The sequence below is a fragment of the Garra rufa genome, chromosome 16 (genome assembly GCF_049309525.1).
Source record: "Garra rufa chromosome 16, GarRuf1.0, whole genome shotgun sequence".
NCBI lineage: Eukaryota > Metazoa > Chordata > Actinopteri > Cypriniformes > Cyprinidae > Garra > Garra rufa.
The window spans coordinates 38,355,637-38,379,042 of record NC_133376.1 but is presented as its reverse complement, the minus strand read 5'-3'; the positions used below and the strand labels follow the sequence as shown (position 1 = coordinate 38,379,042).

The window sequence follows — 23,406 nt, the reverse complement described above, 5'->3', positions numbered from 1 at the left end:
TTACTTAAGTTCAGGGTCTAAGCAACTCCACATACGAACATAAAAAAATAAATAAAAAATGTGTACATGATAAACTGAAAACTGAAAAATATGGGTCAAAATGATATATTTTTCTTTAGGATATTAAGTAAAGATCATGTTGTATGAAGATATTTTGTAAATAGTAATATGCATTTCTAAGAACTTCATTTGGACCATTTCAAAGATGATTGTCTCAATATTTAGATTTTTTTGCCCCCTCAGATTCCAGATTTTCAAATACTTGTATTTCGGCCAAATAATGTCATCATAACAAACCATACATCAATGGAAAGCTTATTTCTCAGCTTTCAGCTTTTTAAGTCAATCTCAATTTAAAAAAAATAACCCTTATGTCTGGTTTTGTAGTCCACGGTCACATATTGGTTAACATTCACATTAAAAAAATCAAGAGGTTAATTTCAACAACAGAATATGATTTAGAAACAATATGCTGTCTGTGCTCATGGTACTTATGAACCATTATCAAAAATGATAGATATATCCTACATTTTCATTCCATTTCATTTAGAACAGGAGAGATAGATGATATAAGAATTTCAGTTTGAAGAATTACATAATAAGCCAATACAATGGACAGTAAGAGCATATATAAGGAATGATCTTTCCTATATACCAGGCTCTGCTACATACTGTACTGGAGCTCAAGGCAATTCTAGGATGAGATGGTTTCCACACATGCATCAGAGAAGCTCAAACCCACTATCAGAAAAGATCAACAGTAGGATCATGCATCCCATTCAGCTGTTTTCGGCCTTGCTCTCTCCTCCGGTATACAATGCAATCATGCAGTCCATCAGCTGACAGATTCATCAACTGCTGCACCTGCGCATACTGTCGTCTCTCTCTCTTTCCCTCATCATGCGCGTCTGTCTCTACCGCTAACTTGCAAAACGCACAAGGCATCTCAAGGCACCTGGCAGGCAGCTCTCCCATTTCACTCGCCCTTTTCTCACAAACATGGAGCTGAAACTGGCAGATCACGCCTTACCCTGCGTGCCCAACCCTCTCCATCGGCGAGTTTGCACCATGGCAGCGTTCAGCACCAGCAACATGCAGCATTCAACCGAGTCTGAGCAAATGGATGGAGAAAAGAGAGCATGCGAGGAGCGAACATTTACAAACCTCCGCGATGCGATAGAGCGAGGTTGGCGGCTCTGTGGTCCTGACTGCTTTGAATTCAGCGTCTGATGTGTGCTGCTCCGTATCGAATCGCCCCCTCCCTCCCTCTCTTGTCAGATTCTCCCTCGCCCGCCCCTCTTCCATCAAGAACCGCTCCTACATCGTTTTGAGGAGGTCTGTAACCCCCCATAGGAAGTCCAAACACAAGGTGCGCACTATTGTTTTTAAACACGAGGATATGTACGTGTTTTCAAGGGTTTTACTAAACACCAAAGTTAGATTTAGAAGTTAGTCAGTCAGAGCGCGTCGCCGAAAAGACGCCAGCGAACTGACGCGTCGCGTTCGCCTGAGGGGGTAGTCATAGCAACAGAACGCCGCTTCCGCACATCTGCAGAACACTATACTGTCATTATGCTTTAATTATAGCTACCTATATATCAAAATCAAACTTAGGTGTTTTGTTTAGAGTCATTTAGCTAAATAGCATACAATTTGTGTGATTTTCGTTTTAAAACTAGAAAATTAAGCTGCGATTTAAAAACATTGGAATTTACCATTTTTAAGCACTGTTTAAAAATTTAAGGCAAGACACTGCAGGTGAATAGGGTAAAAAAAATTAACATAATTATCAGCTTACCCAGTTGATTGATTGCATTGATAATTGCAAACATTTTTTGTATTACAAGTTCTCTAAAATGTTAGGTTTAAATGAGGCATTATTTAATGGAATATGTACTAATTTGCATACATTTCTAGTACAAAAATCTAAACACTGAAGTCAGTTTTTAAATTTTTGACATATTAGAGTCAAATTTGTTTACAGAGGGGATTTTGGGTATCTCATTTCGTCACTCCATAATTCGGGAAAAAACTTAGAATAGACAGAAAACACTATTTATTTATTTATTTTTTCATTTTTGGTGGAATAAAATGTTGTATAAACTCAAGTAAACTATATATGAACAAACCCCTTTATAAAAGCCTATAACGCATTACTTTTTAACTGACAAGAAAATATCTGAGTTACTTTTTCAAATAAGTAACACCATCCCCCCCCCCCCCCCCCCCCCCCATTTATTGATTAAAAGCTCCTGTCCCCTTGTTGAGAGAAACTGTAAGATGTTACTTTAGTTCTAGAATAAATGTGAACATGCAAAAAAATTCTCACTCACAAAAAAACAGATACCGTTTTCCTCAAAACAGTGAAATTCAATGCAAACCTGCAATAATTAAATATGTTAAATAATACAGATATCCTTTATGTATTTAATCCCATTTTATTAACCGATGTCTTTGCTGACGACCTTCGATGATTCAATTCATCCATACTAATAAGCAAAAATTGCTCAAAATAATCTAACATTTGCTTTCCTTTTTTTATTGCTGAGAGTTGACATTTTTTCTTCTGTGGTCTACTGTACAGACCTGAGTTTACTTTTCTCTAAGCCTGATTCAATTTACTCTGATTCAGAATGGAACTTTGGATTGCGAATCATTTCATTTAGATTGGATTCGGAGCAGTTTCGCGAATCATTTTGATTCCGATCAAACATTTGGAGCATGTAGCGAGTTTATTATTTTTTTTTGATGTTTTTTAAAAAATTAAACAGTACAAAATATCAAACCATTAAGGTAGTTTGTGAATCATTGATTCAGATCAGGACTCCGGTGCGGGTTCACAAATCATTTGATTTGGATCGGAACTTCGAAGCATGTAACGCAAATAATTGATTCAGATCAGGACTTTAGATCGTGAATCATTTGATTTAGATTGAAACTTCTTAGTGGTTTGGCGAATCATTTGATTTAGATCAGAACTTTGGATTGTGAATCGCGTATCATTTTATACAGATTTGGACTTCGGATTGTGAATCATTTGATTTAAATCAGAACTTCAGAGAGCGTATCACGAATAATTGATTCAGATCAGGACTTCGGTGCGGGTTCGCAAATCATTTGATTCAGAGCAGGACTTCAAAGCACGTTAGCGAATATTTCATTCAGATCGGGACATCGGATCGCGAATCATTTGATTTAGATGGAATCTTCAGAGTGGTTTTGCGATTTGATTCAGATCAAAACTTTGGATTGCGAATCATTTGATTCAGAGCAGGACTTCAAAGCACGTTAGCGAATATTTCATTCAGATCGGGACATCGGATCGCGAATCATTTGATTTAGATCAGAACTTTAGAGTGGGTTTGCAAATCATGATTCAGAGCGTGACTTTGGAGTGGGATAGCAAATCATTTCAGTTAGATCGGATTTGGACTGCGAATCATTTGATTTAGATGGGATCTTCAGAGTGGTTTTGCGATTTGATTCAGATCGCAAATCATTTGATTCAGATCGGGACTTCGGATCGTGAATCATTTGATTTAGATGGAATCTTCAGAGTGGTTTCACGATTTGATTCAGATCGGGACTTCGGATCGTGAATCATTCGATTTAGATGGAATCTTCAGAGTGGTTTCACGATTTGATTCAGATCGGGACTTCGGATCGTGAATCATTCGATTTAGATGGAATCTTCAGAGTGGTTTCACGATTTGATTCAGATCGGGACTTCGGATCGTGAATCATTCGATTTAGATGGAATCTTCAGAGTGGTTTCACGATTTGATTCAGATCGGGACTTCGGATCGTGAATCATTCGATTTAGATGGAATCTTCAGAGTGGTTTTGCGATTTGATTCAGATCGCAAATCATTTGATTCAGATCGGGACTTCGGATCGTGAATCATTCAATTTAGATGGAATCTTCAGAGTGGTTTCACGATTTGATTCAGATCAAAACTTTGGATTGGGAATCATTTGATTCATAGAGGGACTTATGATCGCTAATCATTTGATTCAGATCAGAACTTTGGAGAGCGTATCACGAATAATTGATTCAGATCAGGACTTCGGTGCGGGTTTGCGAATCATTTGATTCAGTGCAGGACTTCGAAGCACGTTAGCGAATCATTTAATTCCGATCGGGACTTCGGATCGCGAATCATTTGATTTAGATCAGAACTTTAGAGTGGGTTTGCAAATCATGATTCAGAGCGTGACTTTGGAGTGGGATAGCAAATCATTTCAGTTAGATCGGATTTTGACTGCGAATCATTTGATTTAGATGGGATCTTCAGAGTGGTTTTGCGATTTGATTCAGATCGCAAATCATTTGATTCAGATCGGGACTTCGGATCGTGAATCATTCGATTTAGATGGAATCTTCAGAGTGGTTTCACGATTTGATTCAGATCGGGACTTCGGATCGTGAATCATTCGATTTAGATGGAATCTTCAGAGTGGTTTCACGATTTGATTCAGATCGGGACTTCGGATCGTGAATCATTTGATTTAGATGGAATCTTCAGAGTGGTTTCACGATTTGATTCAGATCGGGACTTCGGATCGTGAATCATTTGATTTAGATGGAATCTTCAGAGTGGTTTCACGATTTGATTCAGATCAAAACTTTGGATTGGGAATCATTTGATTCATAGAGGGACTTATGATCGCGAATCATTTGATTCAGATCAGAACTTTGGAGAGCGTATCACGAATAATTGATTCAGATCAGGACTTCGGTGCGGGTTTGCGAATCATTTGATTCAGTGCAGGACTTCGAAGCACGTTAGCGAATCATTTAATTCCGATCGGGACTTCGGATCGCGAATCATTTGATTTAGATCAGAACTTTAGAGTGGGTTTGCAAATCATGATTCAGAGCGGGACTTTGGTGTGGGATAGCAAATCATTTGATTTAGTTAGGATTTGGACCGCGAATCATTTGATTTAGGTGGGATCTTCGGAGTGGTTTCGCGGTTTGATTCAGATCGGGACTTCGGATCGTGAATCATTTGATTTAGATGGAATCTTCAGAGTGGTTTCGCGATTTAATTCAGATCCAAACTTTGGATTGCGAATCATTTGATTCAGAGAGGGTCTTATGATCGCAAATCATTTGATTCCGATCGGAACTTACCGGAGAATACAACTCTTTATATACAACAGAAACAAACAACTCTTTTTTTCTGATGTCTTTTTTAAATAAAACAGTACAAAATAGCAAACCATTAAGGTAGTTATATAAAACAAAACAAAGAAAGATGTCAAGTAGCCCCAAACACAGATACAAATCCCTTCCGGCCTAAAAAAAAAATAGGCCTTACCTTTTTTGTTTTTGCCGTATTTGATTACCATTTGTATAACAAGTTTTACTACAAATACATTTGTTAAACTACAGTTAATGTAGAAAAAGCATGGTTTATTTGTGGTTACCCTTTTTCCCCGTAGTAAAACGTGGTTCATTTTTGTAAGGGATGTGTTGACAGGATAACAAAAAAAGTAATACATTTATACCTTAGGAGGATGCATAGGATGATTAAAGAATTGCAGTTTTGACTTCTTAAGGATTAAAAGAGCTTTGGATAATTTCCATATACTTGTTTCAGATTAAGTCTGAATAAAGAAAAGAGAGATTTAGAGCCATACTGTATTTTTTGTTTATGTGTGTGAAATTTAGCTAGCAGGAAACAAAATAATTAAGCTTGTACACATAAGTTTTATTTTTCGTACATATACAAAATGATCATTTAGGATTCACTCCCTTATTTAAATGCTGTTGTCGCTCTGTTAAAATGGCCATAGTTCCTATTTTGCTGTTCTGCTCTAATAGCTTGTCTTCTTTAGCCACATGCCCACTCTCACTGTACAGAAACAAACAAGCAACAGTGCTGAAATTGTGTTGAACACAAACAATTCACAAACACAAATGACAATATTCAGTGACACTACCTTTCAGCAATGTGGCATTATGTGCATTCAGCTATTTTAGACTTTACTGCGCAGTGTTTTTCCATTCTGAAGGTCAGCAGGATCTTGCTGTAAGTGTTGTGTACGGTGATTACTGATCCCTCATTACCTCCTGTACCTGAACAAATATTACTGACAGGTGCTCAGGCTATACTGAGCAACACAATCAGTTCAAACAAAGCAGAACATGCAGCAGCCATATGGGGTCTGATTTCACAGAGCTGCACCTTTTAAGACCGGTTTTATGACATCACGTCTGCAACCAGAGAACAATGAAGTTTAGAGAGCTGTAATGGGAGCCACAATGAAATCATCGTCCTAATATGACACGGAGTGAGCCGTCAGGGACCCTTTAGAGACAAGAAATCCATACTGGAGGTTGCTCTTCTATTATGTCACCAAAGCAGATTCATTTCAAGGTCAAACTACAGGACACGACCTTTCTGGAAAGTGTCAGAGTGCATGAGGGTGAAATGAACAGCTGTTATAGAAAAAAAAATCATTGAGCTCATTTCAGCTTATAGGGATAGAAAAAATAGAATTGTTCTTATTTGTCATAAATAAAAATGAAATAAATGCAATATTAAAAAAGAAAATTAAAGATACAAAAACTTCACCAAATGATTAATACAGTGCCTTGCAAAAGTATTCATACCCCATTTTTTCGCATTTTGTTTTGTTGCAGCATTATGTTAAACTGCTATAAATTAGTTTCCCCCACATCAATTTACACTCCATAATAATGACATAGCAAAAACTAGATCTGCAAATTTTACAAATGTATTAAAAATAAAACACTGAAATAAGTATAACTCAGTACATAGTTGAAATACCTTTACAGCCTCAAGTCTTTTTGGGTATGATGTGACAAGCTTTGCACATCTGCATTTGGCAATTATCTGCCATTCTTTGCCTCACCTTTTCACCTCTCAAACTCTGTCAGCTTGGATGGGGGCTGGCAGACGTTTTCTAGAGTCCTAGTTGTTCCAATCGTCTTTTATTATGGATAATGCTTCTGTGAACCTTCAATAGAGCTCTTCCCTAGATCATTGTCTTAATGCAAGTCTGTCACTGAGCGCTACAGGCAGTTATCTTGACCTCAGGACTTGGTTTTTGCTCTGATATGCATTTTCTGCTTTTAGACCTTTTCTGAGAAGTGTGTGCCTTTTTAAATCATACTCATTCAAATGAATTTGCCACAGTTTAACTCCACTCGAAGTGTAGTGAAATCTAGAAGCAATGTGAATGCTCCTGAGCTAAATTTCGAGCGTCCCAGAAAAGAGTATGAATACTGATGCAACAGGTTTTTTTCAGTTTTTTATTTTTAATAAATTTGCACAAATGTTAAAAACGTATTTTTTGCCTTGCCATTATGGAGTAGGGAGTGTAGATTGATGTGGGGAAAAAAAGGTAAAACTAATTTAAAGTAGTTTAACATAAGGCAGCAACATAACAAAATGTGAAAAAAAATGAAGGGGTATGAATAATTTCGGAAGGCACTGTAACTGCATTTGTAATTTCTTTTTAGCTTCACTGTACCTGAGCTCCAAAACATTAACCAAAGGCTGTATGTGGAGGCTGAGTTGATGAAAATATAATATGACTGCAATCTCTTAACAAATGTATTATTGCCAGTTTAATATAATTATGGAGGAAAACACTAATAATGAGCACTATATAAGGGCTCCACTTGTTTGAGACTGTGTACAGAGTATTCGCTGAAAACAACTGAATGCAATTTAATTAGGCAAGCTACTGTATGACGTGTTCGAATGTCTGTAGAGAAATTAGATTAAGAGAAAGTTCCATGTCTTATTTGGTCAGATTAATGTCTTGTGTGCATTCGGCTGCCAACAACACCAACACCAATTTGTCCAGAGCTCCAGGTTAACAGCTTGTGGCTCAGTGGACAAATGTTTCAGAGTCCAGTTTCGATCCAAAAACAAAAACAAACAAACAAAATCCAACCAACAACCAAAAAAATACAATAAAATAATAAAATAAATAAATAAAATACAATAAAATAATAAATGAATAAATAATAATTAAACTAAATAAACTAGTGTAATAGTTATAATAATAAGTTATTATTAGTTTTTATTCATTAATACTAATAATCGTTACTTATAATTTAAATGAGTTTAATTAAATATTTAAATATGTTATAATAAATTATAAATTATATCTAAAATAATAATATCATTAAAGTAAAGAATAAAATAAAATAAGTAATAATAATTAAAATAATTATGTTCTGCAATTCCAGAAGTTTTAAATAAATGTTCTTGAAGGTTTACACTTTTTTTTTTATTACAGGGGTTTGTTATTATTAATTTGGAAGTTTTTTATTTATATAATATTCAACAAAACTAGAAATAAATAAATAATAAACAATAAAATAATAAATAAATACTGTTCTAATAATAATTAAACTAAATAAACTAGTGTAATAATAATAACAATAGCTTATTATTCATTTTTATTCATTAATATAAATAATTGTTACTATGTTTAGAATTTATGCAATTTAAATTAGTTTAATTAAATATTTGAATATGTATAAAAATGATCAATTATATCTAAAATAATAACATATATAAAAAAAATAATGATTAAAATAATTATGTTCTGCAATTCCAGATGTTTTAAATAAATGTTCTTGAAGGTTTACACTTTTTTTATTACATGGGTTTGTTATTATTATTTTTGGAAGTTTCTTATTAATATAATATTCAACAAAATATAAATAAAAAATATATATGTGACCCTGGACCACACAACCAGCTATAAATCTAAAATTGAGATTTATACATCATCTGGAAGCTGAATTAAAAAAAAAAAAGCTTTACATTGATGTATGGTTTGTTGGGATAGGACAATATTTTGAAGAGATACAACTATTTAAAAATCTGGAATCTGAAGGTGCAAAAAATCTAAATATTGAGAAAATTGCCTTTAAAGTAGTCCAAATTAGGTTCTTTGCAATGCATATTACTAATCAAAAATTACATTTTAATATATTTACGGTAGAACATTTACAAAATGTCTTCATGAAACATGATCTTTACTTAATACGATGTATTGTTGGCTATTGCTACAAATATACCCACATTTAAGACTGGTTGAAATGCTGAAATTAACAGTAGCTAAGCTTAATAAATGCTGCAGAAGTTTTGTTCATTCTTAGTTCATGTTAACTGTAGTTAAGCAAAATTAACAAGTGAGCCTTATTGTAAAGTGTTTCCATGTTATCATCACTACTACAATAAAGACAAATGCAAATGAGAATAGCTGTTAAGTACGTTGTGCTACAGGCTTTTTCAATTGTTATCAAAGAAGAGCATATGGCATGCACATTTCTTTTCACCCAACAACAATAAACCATAATTCATGACGCACATGAAAAGCCCACAAGTAGAATATCTCACCAGCAAACCTGTTAAAAACATGCAACATATTGCTTTAGAGCTGAACATTGTGCTTACCATAGAAATCAGTCACAACAGGAAATAATATTTACATGATGGTCTGATATCTCAGAGCACATCACCTCTTTTGTACAAAAGCCTGGAAAAAAAACAAGCAGGATCGCGATGAGCAGGACATCCGTCTTTATTAGCCTGTTTCACGTCAGACTTAGTGACATGTGAAGTAGTCAATATTCATTCACGCAAATAAATTAACAAGATAAACAACAAAAATAGACCAAATGTATGCTGCATATGCAACCCCCACGTCTGAGTCATCATTTAATCTAAAAGTATGAATATTTCATATTTAAAAGCAAAGGCGGTCTGTCTAGAGCTGTTTTAATTGATTCTTTTTTTTTTTTAGTAACACTTAAGTATTACTTTTGATATATTAAACTTTATTTTCTCTTTTGGTGTGAACACAGCTAAAGCCAAATAACGAACACAGATGGATTTTCTTTTGAAAACAGAAACATAATATACAAACAGTATATAATAGCATATAATTATCGAAACATCACTAAAAGGGTTTTTGGCAGCACCTTTATGACTTGATTGACTTGACTTGATTGTAGGGGGAAAAAGCAACACTTTTTAGTGGAGCCCATTCAACCGCAGTGAGGGAGACACAATCAGACCGGTGCTTTAGATGCTGCCTGTGCCCTCAGCTGTTTCACTTAAACCTCATCTATCACTCCACTGGCTGTACATAAAAGCAGGAGACCTTTTGCTGCATCTGCGAGAAATCTGGCACTGTGCTCGAAAGGTCAGGTCATGTTTAAAGCAAGCTGTTTAAATGTGACTGAAACATGATTTTAGGCAGTGCTGGGTAGTAATCGGTTACATGTAATCTACAAAATTTTAGTAGCTTACATGTAATTAGAGTACACTCTTAAAAATAAAGGTGCTTCAAGGTGCCATAGAAGAAGCATTTTTGTCTAAATAGTTCCATAAAGAACCTTTAACATCTGAAGAACCTTTCTGTTTCACAAAAGGTTCTTTGTTGCAAAAAAAGGTTTCTCAGAATTTGAAAAGGTAAGATAGAGATGGTTCTTTAAAGACTGACAAACGTTATAACAAATCTAGTAGAAGAGTGCAAAAAACTATCTGAGGAACAAAAGGCGTTTGTGTTTGGCCAAATAGGGTGGACTGGGTACAGTTTTTGCTTTTTCCATTACCACACCAAAACTAGGGACTGAAAAGACGTGATTTTCATATGACATTTCCTTTACTTGTCCACTAAAATATTAATAAATATTAAAGGAACACTCCACTTTTTTTTTTTTTTGGAAAAAGGGCTCATTCTCCAACTCCCCCCCCGAGTTAATAAGTTGAGTTTTACCGTTTTGTAATCCATTCAGCCGTTCTCCTGTTCTGGCGATATCACTTTTAGCATAGCTTAGCATAGATCATTGAATCCTGTTAGACCAATAGCATCGCGTTCAAAAATGACCAACGATTTTCGATATTTGTCCTATTTAAAACTTGTCTCTTCTGTAGTTATATTGAGTACTAATACCGGCGGAAAATGTAAAGCTGTAAAGCGATTTTCTAGGCCGATAAGATTAGGAACTACACTCCCATTCTGGCGTAATAGTTAAGGAAGTTTGCTGCCGTAATATGGATTAGAGGATGGATACCCGAGCCGAGCCCGACGGAACCCGACGGGCCGGGTTCGGACAGATATTTAGAAAGGATGCTCGGGTTCGGGTCGGACTCGTTCACATCAGCGCGATAGTGCGCCTGTGTTATAACGGCGCTTTTTGCCCAGTGTGCACTGATGCTCTCATCTGTTGACATTTCTGAACGCTTTCCTACAGTTGCTTAATAAAAGCGGGCTTTCCACACAAAAAAAGTGCATGTGTCATTATATGAGAAAAAAAAAAGAGATTTTAACTGTGTCGGGCTGGGATCCGGCTCGGACATAAATATCTTAATGCTTGTCGGGCTCGGGTCGGGTTTGGTTACTGCTCTGTCGGACGCGGGCCGGGCTCGGACAGAAAAATGCGGCCCGATCTGCACTCTAATATGGATGCAGCAGGCGGAGTAATATGACGCAGCGCCTGAAATGAGTTCCCAGCTAGGTTAGCATTTACACATGTGCTGCGTGATATTACTGCGCCTGCTTCAGCCATGGTACGGCAGCAAACTTCCTTGACTATTACGCCGGAATGGAAGTGTAGTTCCTAATCTTATCAACCTAGAAAATCAGATTTACATTTTCCGCCGGTATTAGTACACAATATAACTACAGAAGAGTAATGTTTTAAAGAGGACAAATACAGAAACTCGTTGATCATTTTTGAACGTGATGCTATTGGTCTAATAGGATTCAATGATCTATGCTAAGCTATGCTAAAAGTGATATCACCAGAACAGGAGAACGGCTGAATGGATTTCAAAACAGTAAAATTCAACTTATTAACTCGGGGGGAGTTGGAGAATGAGCCCCCCCCCAAAAAAGTGGAGTGTTCCTTTAACATCCATAAGTATGTTGTATTTGCCACAATATAAACACAAGAAACTGTTTGTTGTTACAACTTCACCCATGTTGGGTCTGCCCAGCAGCGATTTTAGATCAATATACTTGAAAATCAACTTGATAAATTTACATTTTGTTGATATTTTTCCTGTAGCTATTTCGTTGAGAGAACTTTCCCTGCGGTGTCAAATATCTTTAGAGAAAATCATGTTGTTTTTAACCAAGAGCTGTCCTTTTTTTCAGCTCATGAGCCCTCAACAATTATGCCACTTAGAAAAGTGGACTCACAGGTTTGTTTTAGATACAGTGTCACCATCTAGTGGATCTAGTTTTTCTTTACATTTCCATAATGCCATTACAAATTTTCCTGACATAATGAAACAGCGCCGCCTAGTGTATCTGAAGCAACATTGAAATATTTAATCTTAAATTAGAATAAGAATCAGAATGAGCTTTATGCCTATATACAGAGATTAGACATAATATTGTGCACACCCTTTATTATAGGAGTTTATATCATTTGTGACTCTGGACCCCAAAACCAAAACCAAGTTTTAAGTAGCATGGGTATATTTGTAGCAATAGCCAAAAAGGATATTAAGTAAAGATCATGTTCCATTAAGATATTTTGTAAATATAGGAAAACTTTTTGATTTTGAACTTTTGATTAGTAATCTGTATTTCTAAGCACTTCATTTGAACAACTTTAAGGGGAGATTTTAGGATTTTGAGTTTTCATGGTGTATTTTCAGACTAGTGAAATGAAAACACCCAAAATACACCATTAGGTGTTTCTTTTATAGCACTTTATCTATTTGTGTCAATAGATTTCAATTACAATACATATTTTTAATGGCCGTTTTCTCAAAATGAGTTTTTTTTCTCCTAATAAAATCTCCACTTCAGTAGCTCTCTTACACACAAGAACTATATCCTGAAGGTTTTTACAGAGGGGTTTGTTCATATATAATTTGCTTGATTATATACACAACATTTTACTCCCTCAAAAATGGTTTAAAAAATTAAATAAATAAATAAATAAAATTTTCTCTCCGTTCAAAGAATTTTCTGAATTAGGGAGTGACAAAATGAGATACCCAAAATCCCATCTGAAAAACATTTGACTCTAAAATGTCAAAAAAAAAAAATTAAACAAGAGTTTTGAAACTGACTTCATCCAATGTTTTTTTGAACTAGAAATATATGCAAATTAGTGCATATTTTATTAAATAATTCCTCATTTGCATATTTAAACCTAACATTTTAGAAAACTTGTAATACAAAAAATGTTTGCAATTATCAGTATAATCAATGAACTGGGAGTTTTTTTGTTTTTTTTTACCCTATTCACTTGCAGTGCCTAGGCTTTAAGGCAGTTTTTTTCAATGTTTAGATATTTTTGCACTCTCAGATTTCAGATTTTCAAATAGTTGCATCTCAATCAAATATTATCCTGTCCTAACAAACCATACATCAATGGACAACTTATATATTCAGTTTTCAGATGATGTATAGATTTCAAAATTGACCCTTATGACTGGTTTTGTGGTCTAGGGTCACATTTTTGAAAGCCACACAAATGATATTTTTCTAGGTTGTATATCAGTGTTGTATGAGTTTTGTACACGTACCTAGTGAAATTAAGGACTTCCGAAAAGGACAAATAATTGGAGGCTGTTGAGTTAGAGCATTTGTAACCTTAACAGTCCATCTGTTTGGTGTTTTATGAACAACAGTCTTTATGATTTTGACTACATACATAAAGCTTCGAAAAAATCATCAGTGAAGAAGAAACGTGGGCGAAAACCGAAAGTAAATTGACCGTGAAGGAAGGATTGTGTCCAAACACAAACCTACTACAGCAAAAGTGACAGCAAACCTCAATATTTACCTTGAAGAACCTGTTTCCACATAAAACGGCCACAGAGAACTTCTCTATATCTATTTAAGAGCTGCAACTGCTAAAACTTTAATCATAGACACCACTTCTAAAATGTGAAAAATGGTGCTCAAATGGAGACTATTTATCAGTTATATGAGGGTCAAAAATAGAAAGGGTTTAAGCATAAAAACAAGTGTAATACTACTTTAAATTGTTGTTTTTAATTTAATTGCATTTTTGTTTTTCTGAGCAAAAAAATAATTTACAGAAGACGCCCACTAAAATGTCATTCAGTGTAACAATCTTGTCAGGCATATTTATAACAAAAATCCATTTATGACATTAAAAGATTAATTACTTTCACCTCAAATACTAATTAGTTGTAATTTAACATATGTAAAACGTGCCAATATTCAAGGTTTTACCCAATTGTCAATTAGAATTTTTTACTAATTTAAAACAAAAAAATGATACGCTCAGTTATTCTTTTATTTACTTTAATATGTGCACATCAGAATAAGCATATTCTTGGAATTTTTACATATATATTGTTACACTAAATGACAATGTAACATTATTTCAATTTTGACATTTTATTCTCCAAAAACATTTGAAACCTTAAAAGTAATGTCCTTTCTATGGACATAAAATCACTTTTGTAAATTTCTTTTGACGTGGACATCTTAACATCTTTGACCCATGAATCTATTCTAAGAAGGTTGGAGTCTGTATTAAAGGTAAGTGGTGCCAAAACACCTTTATAATGAAATACTGCTATTTCCAAGGAGTTCACATTACTTGTTTAATCCCTGTACATTTAACATCTCTCTTCTTGAGGTGATATTCCCATTTCCATAATAAGCAGATAATAATAGGATAGTGGAGGTGTCAGGATATGTCTGTGTTCTGTTCTGTTCTCCTAGTGTTTTTTCCCCTATGTTTCTAGCTTATATGGTTTAGTCCTTGTCTCCCCCTTTTGGTTATGTTTAGTTAGTTCAGTCTTGCCCATATTTGTATTTCCCCCTTGTTATTTTGTTAGTGACCACACCCCCGTTTCAGTGTATTTAAGAGTCTGTGTGTGCACTCCCCATTTGTCCGTCAATGATTCTGTTACTTCTGTTTGCTTGGTTCATGTACTCGTCTCTTGCTCACGGTTTTTGTTTATTTGTATTAGTTTCAGTGTTTCATTTAATAAACTGTTTACATTTTCATTTACTCCGGTTCTCCTCATCATTCTCCACTCCTCAACCCCGCCTGGATCGTGACAGGAGGTTGCAGAAAAGGAGGATATGAAATATTAAGGACATGAACTGTTTTTAAATGGCAATGTTTTTAAAATGTATATCTTGAGAGGTAATTCTACCAAAGTAAAATCTCATTAAAATACATCAGTATTAGTTTGAAATGTATTCATACAAACAAGCTAGCAGACACTTTACCATATCATTTGATTTATTCACATATTTGAATAATATTGCATTAGCAGATGATCATTTTAAAGGCACATTGTACTGAGCGCCTATTGAACTGATTTAAAAAGTAGATAAAAACTCATTCAAGTTTTAAAGGCTAATGGTTGGTTATGTGAAAATGCATACATGTGTTCAATTTCAAATGCGTAATATATAAAGTGTTTGTGCAAAATAGAAATTAGTGTATCATTCTCATGCAGATGATGCATAATCATATATTAAAATATCTGAGTAAAATATTTTCAAAATAAGCACATTTACATTACATTTACATTTAGCAGACGCTTTTATCCAAAGCGACTTACATTGCTTTACATTTTAACTACTTGCAATCCCTGGGATCAAACCCATGACTCTGGCATTGTTACTGCCATGCTCTAACCACTGAGCTACAGGAAAGCTGTACCTTTTTTTAATATAAGAAATAACTAAAAGCTTCACTGATACTCTCCACTGTATCAACAATGAACTCACACAAATGTCACATGTAAGTCTCTACATCGCATTAAAGTCATGAATCCTCTAAAATCATTCCTGGGAGCAGCATGTTAGAAACTGCGGAAAAACTGAAGCGAAAGCTCGTAACCAAGAAACAAGGTTGCACACATTGGAAATCCTCGGATCGCATTGACAGTCGCTCCACGAAAGAAAACCTGCATTGGACGTTGATAGTAAAGCAGGGGGGAAAAAAGAACAATAGCATCAGTATTACATTCATGTTTAACAAAACACTGAATCAGCATATTAATGTTGTTTTTAACATATACCAGGCCTGTATAAGCTCTCTCTTACTGTGTATGTGACCTGTTATATATATATATATATATATATATATATATATATATATATATATATACCACCCAATTTTTTGAACCTGACCAAACGTGTTTGACTATGCACTTGTTTCAACTTGTTACTTTAGTAACTTTTCAACAGCTGTGCATGTCCTGCAGCTGCTGCATTGCAACTTTGTTTGAAACCTTCAAGTTTTAAAAATGCATCCATCAGCAACTTACATGTATTCCCTCTGTCTTGTAACTTTGCATGATGCAGTGCAGAAAGCCCTTGTATTTCCTGTGCTGCAAGGTATCTGCCTGCAACCGGCTTTTCACAACGTCTGCTGGTGTGGCGGTGACCCATGAGATGGATCCTGTGAAACAACAGCATAACCACAAGTGAAATCTCTCATGTGAAATATTCTGGGTCTTTAAAATGCCTGACTCCCAGTAGGGTCATGTTTAGGTCAAACCAGACCTTTCCCGTCATGCGCCAATACAAGAGGAATTTTAAACGGAAAGCACAGTGAGAAATTTTAAAACAATCCACACTCCCACTATCCCTTAGCTAAATGTACACTTGTTAATCTGTGCATGACTGCTGAGAAATGGGTTGGTGTCATATGGAGGGTCTGACATTGCTTTTAAACAATTTAACACTTGCACAAACAGACTGAAAAACACAAAGTGCATCTGGTGTTTCTTTAGGTAAGCATCACATTCAGGCAGGCAAAGAAGAGGTTTGTTAAAGGGATAGTTCACGCAAAAATGAAAATTCTGTCATTAATTACTCACGCCTCATGTTGTTCCAAATCCGTAAGACCTTTGTTCGTCTTCGGAACACAAATTAAGATATTTCTGATGAAATCCGAGAGCTCTCTGACTCTCCATAGACAGCAAGGGTCCTTCCACATTCAAGGTTCAAAAAGGTACACAGAGAAGAATTGTTAAGTAAAGTTACTTTAGTTTTTTGTGCACAAAAAGTATTCTTGTAGCGTCATAACAATATGGTTGAATCACTAATTTCACATGGACTATTTTGTCTTTTTGAATAACTTTTTGGAACTTGAACATGGAAGGAACCTTTCTGTCTATAGAGGGTCTGAGAGCTTTTGGATTTCATCCAAAATGTGACCCTGGAACACAAAACCAGTCATAAGTAGCATGGGTATATTCATAGCAATAGCCAAAAATACATCGTATGGGTCAAAATTATCGCTTTTTCTTTTATACCAAAAATCATTAGGATATTAAATAAAGATCATGTTCCATGAAGATATTTAGTAGATTACCCACACTAAATATATCAAAACTTAATATTTGATTAGTACTTTGTATTGCTAAGAACTTCATTTGGACTGCTTTAAAGGTGATTTTCTCAATATTTAGATTTTTGTGCACCCTCAGATTCCAGATTTTTTAATAGTTGTATATCGGCCAAATATCCTAACAAACCATCAATGGAAATCTTATTTATTCAGATTTCAGATGATGTATACATCTCAATTTTAAAAAACATGACCCTTATGATTGGTTCTGTAGTCCCGGGTCACAAATATCTTAATTTGTGTTCTAAAGACAAACAAAGGTCTTACGGGTTTGGAACAACATAAGGGTGAGTAATTAATGACCAAATTAAAATTTTGATTTACACTTGAAACCTAGTGAACTAACTATGCATCCAAACTGCATTTTAAAGTTTTATTATACTTACAGGGCTGTCAAATCAATTAATCGCATTCAAAAATAAAGTTTGTGTTTATGTAATATATGTTAAACTTATATGTATATGTGTGTGTGTTTATATATGCATATAAATATACACAGTACTCACATATATAGAGTAGACACAACTTTTATATTTAAATGTGATTATTTGCAATTAATCGATTTGAAAGCTCTAAGTATGCTGCATTCTGAGATAAGATATGACCCCATTTTTATAACAATATTACATGCATCTTTTGAGAAGGCAGTTTATAATGCATTATGACAAGCATAGAAAGAACATTAGGGCCCGGTTTCACAGACAGGGCTTAGACTAAGCCAGGATTAGGCCATAGATCAATTAGGACATTTAAGTAATTTTTATAAACATGCTTAGAAAAAAAACATTACTGGAGTGCATCTTAAAATGCAAAAAAGGCACTGATATATTTTTAAGATCAGTCAGTGCAAGTTTATTTCAATTGAAACAGCTCAGACTTACATTTTAGTCCAGGACTAGGCTTAAGCCCTTTCTGTGAAACCGGGGGTAGGAGTTTACTCAAAAATGAAAATGTGCTGAAAATACTCACTGTCAGGCCATCCAAAGATTTAGATGAGTTTGGTTCTTCATTAAAACAGATTTGGTGAAATTTAGCATTACTTCAATTGCCCAGGATCCTCTGCAATGAATGGGTGCCGTCAGAATGAGAGTCCAAGCAGCTGATAAAAACATTGCAATAATCCACAAGCAATCCACACCACTTCAGTCCATCAATTAATGTCTTGTGAAGTATAATTTTAAAGTTAAAATGTCTTAATGACATTTTTTTTTCTCACACACAGCTGATTGATTCAAGATGGTTAATTGATGGGCTGGAGTGGTGTGAATTACTTGTGGATTATTGTGATCTTTTTATCAGCCCTTTGGACACCCATTCACTGCAGAGGATCTATTGGTGAGTACTGAGTAAATAATGCTAAATTTCTTCAAAGCTGTTTTGATGAAGAAACAAACTCATCTACATCTTGGATTGCCTGTGAGTGAGAAGATGTTCTGCTAATTTTCATTCACTGTTCCTTTAAAGTGGCAGACCAAGTGAGAAGTTGTTGATTATACATTTAAACCAAATGCAATCTGTTTCAGATGAACTATTGTTGGATTGTTATTGTTATTTTAGCAACAGGTTAACATTCAACTCAAATGAAAACAATTGCAAGTTGCGCCTGTGCATTTGAACATTTAATAAATCAGTCACTTATTAGGTTGCATTTCAGTTAAAAGGCATAGGCTTTGGAATAGAGCCCAAATCTCAATTACCTGCTAAACCTCCCGCTAGCCATATGCAGCAGGGATGGGGCGTACCATTGCCATCAGGATTCAGCCAGTTACAGAATATTGCATATGGAACGAAGTACAGGGTGTAACCAGGTACATCCCGCAATATCATGGCTCCCGCGCCTCTGTAGAGCCCTTGAATGCCCTCGTTCTGCAGGACGGTACTAATGCAATGCAGTGGCCCCCTGTACAATGACTGGGACTTAATTCCCATTGACCGGAGAGGGACACTCCCATTCCCAGCCAGGTTAAAGTTCTCTGGAAACACACAACACAGTAAATGAGAATTACTTTGTGCAAAATACACTGTTTCTCTGGAAATGTTTGTCTTTGGGTTAACCATTAGGAATTTTTTTCTTAACATGAATATGCGCTGTCTGACTCCGTGCATAGTTACAGGCTCTTAAAATGTATTTATTACCGAGACTCACCTGCAAGAACAGGTTGGGTTTGCATCTGCAATCTAATTTTGACAAGGTCAACAGGGGCGCCCATCCCCACTGAAACCAGACCGGTTAACATGCTTGCTACAGTCAAGTCAAGCATGCTGCATGGGTGTCTGCCGTCACCATATCGATATCTGCTAATGAGGCGCTGCGTGTTGCTGAAGAAGCCGAACACCATAGAGTTATAGAGGGTGATGCTGGCCAGTGGAAAGGACAGTCCTTTGAAAAAGCCTGTAACCTGAGACAACACAAAAGAGAGATGGATTGTGTACTTTTGCTTCCAAGGAAAGCAAATATCTGTTTGCAACCTTGGGAATATAGCCTCAAATTTTGTCCCACACCCTTTGAATAAATACTATATGTCTTTTATGTACAGTTGAGGTCAAAAGTTTACATACACTCTTGCAGAATTTGCAAAATGTGAGTTATTTTACCAAGACAAGAGGGATTGTACAATGGATTGTAGATGTTTCACATAAAAATGTTTACATATAGTGCCACAAGAGAAAATATTAGTTGAATTTATAAAAATGACCCTGTTTAAACATTTACGTACATTTGATTCTTAATACTGTGTTGTTACCTGAATGATCCACAGCTGTGATAGTTGTTCATGAGTTCCTTGTTCCTGATCAGTTAAACTGCCTGCTGTTCTTCAGAAAAATCCTTCAGGTCACACAATTTTTTTTAAGGATATTTGTGTGTTTGAACCCTTTCCAACAATGACTGTATGACTTTGAGATCCATCTTTTCACACTGAGGACAACTGAGGGACTCATATGCAACTATTACAGAAGGTTCAAACGCTCACTGATGCTCCAGAAGGAAAAACAATGCATTAAGTGCCAGGGGTGTAAAGTTTTTTTCCCTATCATATATTTGTATTTATTACTGGCCTTTAGAAGCTAGAGAATATACTTACATGTTTCCTAGAAGACAAAACAAGTTCAATTTACCGTGATCTTCAAATTCAAAAAGTTTTCAGGCATCGGTGAGCGTTTGAACCTTCTGTAATAGTTGCATATGAGTCCCTTGGTTGTCCTTAGTGTCAAAAGATAGATCTCAAAATCATACAGTCATTGTTGGAAAGGGTTCAAATACACAAAAATGCTAAAAAACCAAAGAATTTGTGTGACCTGAAGGATTTTTCTGAACAACAGCAGGCAGTTTAACTGTTCAGAACAAACAAGGGACTCATGAACAAAAAACAAAAAACAACAACAACAACAACAACAACAAAAACACACAGCTGTGGATCATTCAAGAAACAGCACAGTATTAAGAATCAAGTGTATGTAAGTACCTGAGACTCTCAAAATGTGCAGCAACTTTATGGAGTAGCTGTAACACAATATTTGTAAAAATACTTTTTATGAAGATGTAATAAAGTCTCACATTTTCCTTTTTGTAGATTGTTAGAACACAGTGCAGGGTGTTCTTGTATCCTTTGCCAGCTTGTAAACGAGTCTGTAAACAGAGCACAAAGGAATGTTTTTAATTACTCCCTTGATTGACACTTTATTACTAACCAGTATGTTTTACATCAGTGGGAATAAAGAACTGCTTAGTAACTTAGAAAGTAAAACTGAACACCTTTAGAATGTAAATAGAAGTATATGAACTACATAATTTGTGAACCTGGACCACCGTCTTAAGTAGCATGGGTATATTTGTAGCAATAGCCAAATACATTGTATCTATTTTTTTAATGCCAGAAATCACTAGGAAATTTAAGATCATGTTCCACGAAGACAATCTGTAAAGTTCCTACCGTAAATATATCAAAACTTAATTTTTGATTAGTAATATGCATTGCTAAGAACTTCATTTGGACAACTTTAAAGGCCATTTTCTCAATACCTCCAGACTTTCAAATAGTCATATCTTGACCAAATATTGTCCTATCCTAACAAACCATACTTAAATGTAAAGCTTATTTATTATTTAGATATTTGACCCTTAAAATGACCCTTATGACTGGTTTTGTGGTCCAGGGTCACATTTTATAATATCAAAATGTATAATAAATCCATAATATAGGATTTGTACAAAATGAATACAAAAACAAGATACCTTGACTGTGTCAAGCGGATGTCCCACAATCACACTGGATGCTCCTGAAACAAAAACTTAAAACTTTGAACTTAAGTGTTCAAAGACAAAGATGATAGATGAAAGAAAATGATAGATTCTGCCTTTTGCATAGCTTTGTAGGAGGCTCTTCTTGCAGAACACTGCGTCCAGTTTATGAATAAGTTACATTGTTATGAACATTTCATGGTGGGTGCACATGCACATTAGAGCTTTGCAAAATAAATGTTTCCTTTCAATGGAGAACACCAAACGCCGTTTATGTTTGAGAAACGTCGACCAGTCCACATTGACAAAACGTGTAAAAATCAACGAAAAATAATTTGGAATTGGTTTTCACTGACAAGGTTTTGGCTAACACGTGACACAAATTTCGATAAAACGAACACGGATGGATATTCTCTTCAATTTACAGAAAAAAAAAACTTTTTCAGACTCTTTCAAGAGAACACCACATTACTGATGAACATAAACAAGGACGCAACGACGCCCCTAACGCGGTTTGTTTTCATCTCTCAAACGTGTTTTCGAATCTTTATCCTAACAATTGTTCTTTTTCGATGTAGTTTCAAAGAAAAAAAACGTTCTAAAATGCAGATAATAGCAGTTTAAACAATTTAAAGTAGATTCACTGAAACTAACAAAACCGGGCGTCGACATATACAGTAGACGCGACGATAGTTCGCCAAACAAGATAAACTTCTTGGAGTTGCAGAAAAACAGGCTACTGATAAATCAAACAAAATTGCTTTGCTAAAATGCATCTTGGGGGTTCGTTTGTTTGTTAAACGCAAGCGATTATAAGACATAAAACTCACCTCCAATCCATCCTGCTAAAAAATCATCCAAGTGAAAGACTGTCATTGTACAACAGAATGAGTTTACACTGGAGATGTCCACATAAGCGACTGCATTGATGCGGTTTCAGCGACCAAGCCAAACATCAGTTAAACTTCATTTAACAGTTGCTCGGATCAATAAAAACAGAAGTAACTTCAGCCTCATCCACATATTTAAATCCGCGAGGGGGGAGTGTATGGGGGCGTTGCAGAGACACGAAAATAGATTTGTCGAATGACTTGAGTAAAACAATAAACCGCACACATATTTTTTACTATTGTGTAATATGATGGATCAAGTGCATGACACTTTATCATATGACTCAGCTGTTGAGTTTCTAGCCTATATATTTCTATGTATTGAGGAATGCCTGGAATGTGCTGGTGTCAATAACTCACATAAAACCACATTGTAAATAATGTTTAAATTATTGTTCATTATTTATGCTGTGTCCTTGACAAAAACGTGTAGGTTGGGATGTAAACAAACCCTCTGCAAATAATACGCTTGAGTCCTTGTGGAAAGTTACCAGCAGTTGCACTGTACTCATCTAAAGTAACTTATGTTTTGTAAACTTTTGAATATGCACGGTTACTATAAGCGTAAGAAGACTGCTATATGGAACCCTAAAACATTTAAACCACTATAAAAGTGCAAACATAATTGCTCGTTTAAATGCTGGCAAAGGTAAAACATGCAGTGAGTTTGCACTTTTTTCCACTCACTTTAAATTTAATTCTTACATTTAATTGAAACTCCTAAGCTTGTAAAATCAGATAGTCAATGAATGACAGAAATTATTGTGAGTATGATTATTGCGGACTGACTTCATATAGATAATATATTAACCTGCACGTATAGATGGTGTATTGACTAAACTGAAGCAATCGAACTAAAAACATGTTCCCTTCGTTGTGAAATATACTGTTGATTCACA

At 35.2% G+C, this 23,406-nt stretch overlaps 2 protein-coding genes across 2 annotated transcripts in view; both read right to left on the bottom strand.

Moving 5' to 3' along the window:
* The window catches only part of cplx2b (complexin 2b), a 40,587-nt gene extending 39,338 nt beyond the window's left edge, over nt 1–1,249 (bottom strand). Inside the window, exon 1 of the mRNA XM_073820808.1 lies at nt 1,165–1,249. The gene's annotated coding sequence lies outside the window, so the exon portion shown is untranslated. The remainder of the gene's footprint in view (nt 1–1,164) is intronic.
* Nucleotides 1,250–15,235: 13,986 nt separating this feature from the next.
* slc25a48 (solute carrier family 25 member 48) lies at nt 15,236–22,614 on the bottom strand. The gene is made up of 7 exons (XM_073820985.1): nt 22,448–22,614; nt 21,612–21,655; nt 20,934–21,005; nt 19,524–19,776; nt 19,075–19,350; nt 16,290–16,423; nt 15,236–15,926 (listed from the first exon to the last, which is right to left on the bottom strand). The coding sequence occupies exons 1-7, from the start codon at nt 22,491–22,493 to the stop codon at nt 15,822–15,824; spliced, it is 930 nt and encodes a 309-aa protein (XP_073677086.1). The 5' UTR covers nt 22,494–22,614; the 3' UTR covers nt 15,236–15,821.
* Nucleotides 22,615–23,406: the final 792 nt, after the last annotated feature.

Bases quoted from the DNA above. Each gene is read 5' to 3' on its own strand.
- slc25a48 (XM_073820985.1), bottom strand. From the start codon at position 22,493: ATGACAGTCTTTCACTTGGATGATTTTTTAGCAGGATGGATTGGAG. The intron at 16,424-19,074 runs GTAATTGAGATT...GTTGTTTCACAG, and splicing joins GCTAGCGGGAGGTTTAGCAG to GATCCATCTCATGGGTCACC. The intron at 15,927-16,289 runs GTAAGTTGCTGA...CGTCCAATGCAG, and splicing joins ACAAGACAGAGGGAATACAT to GTTTTCTTTCGTGGAGCGAC.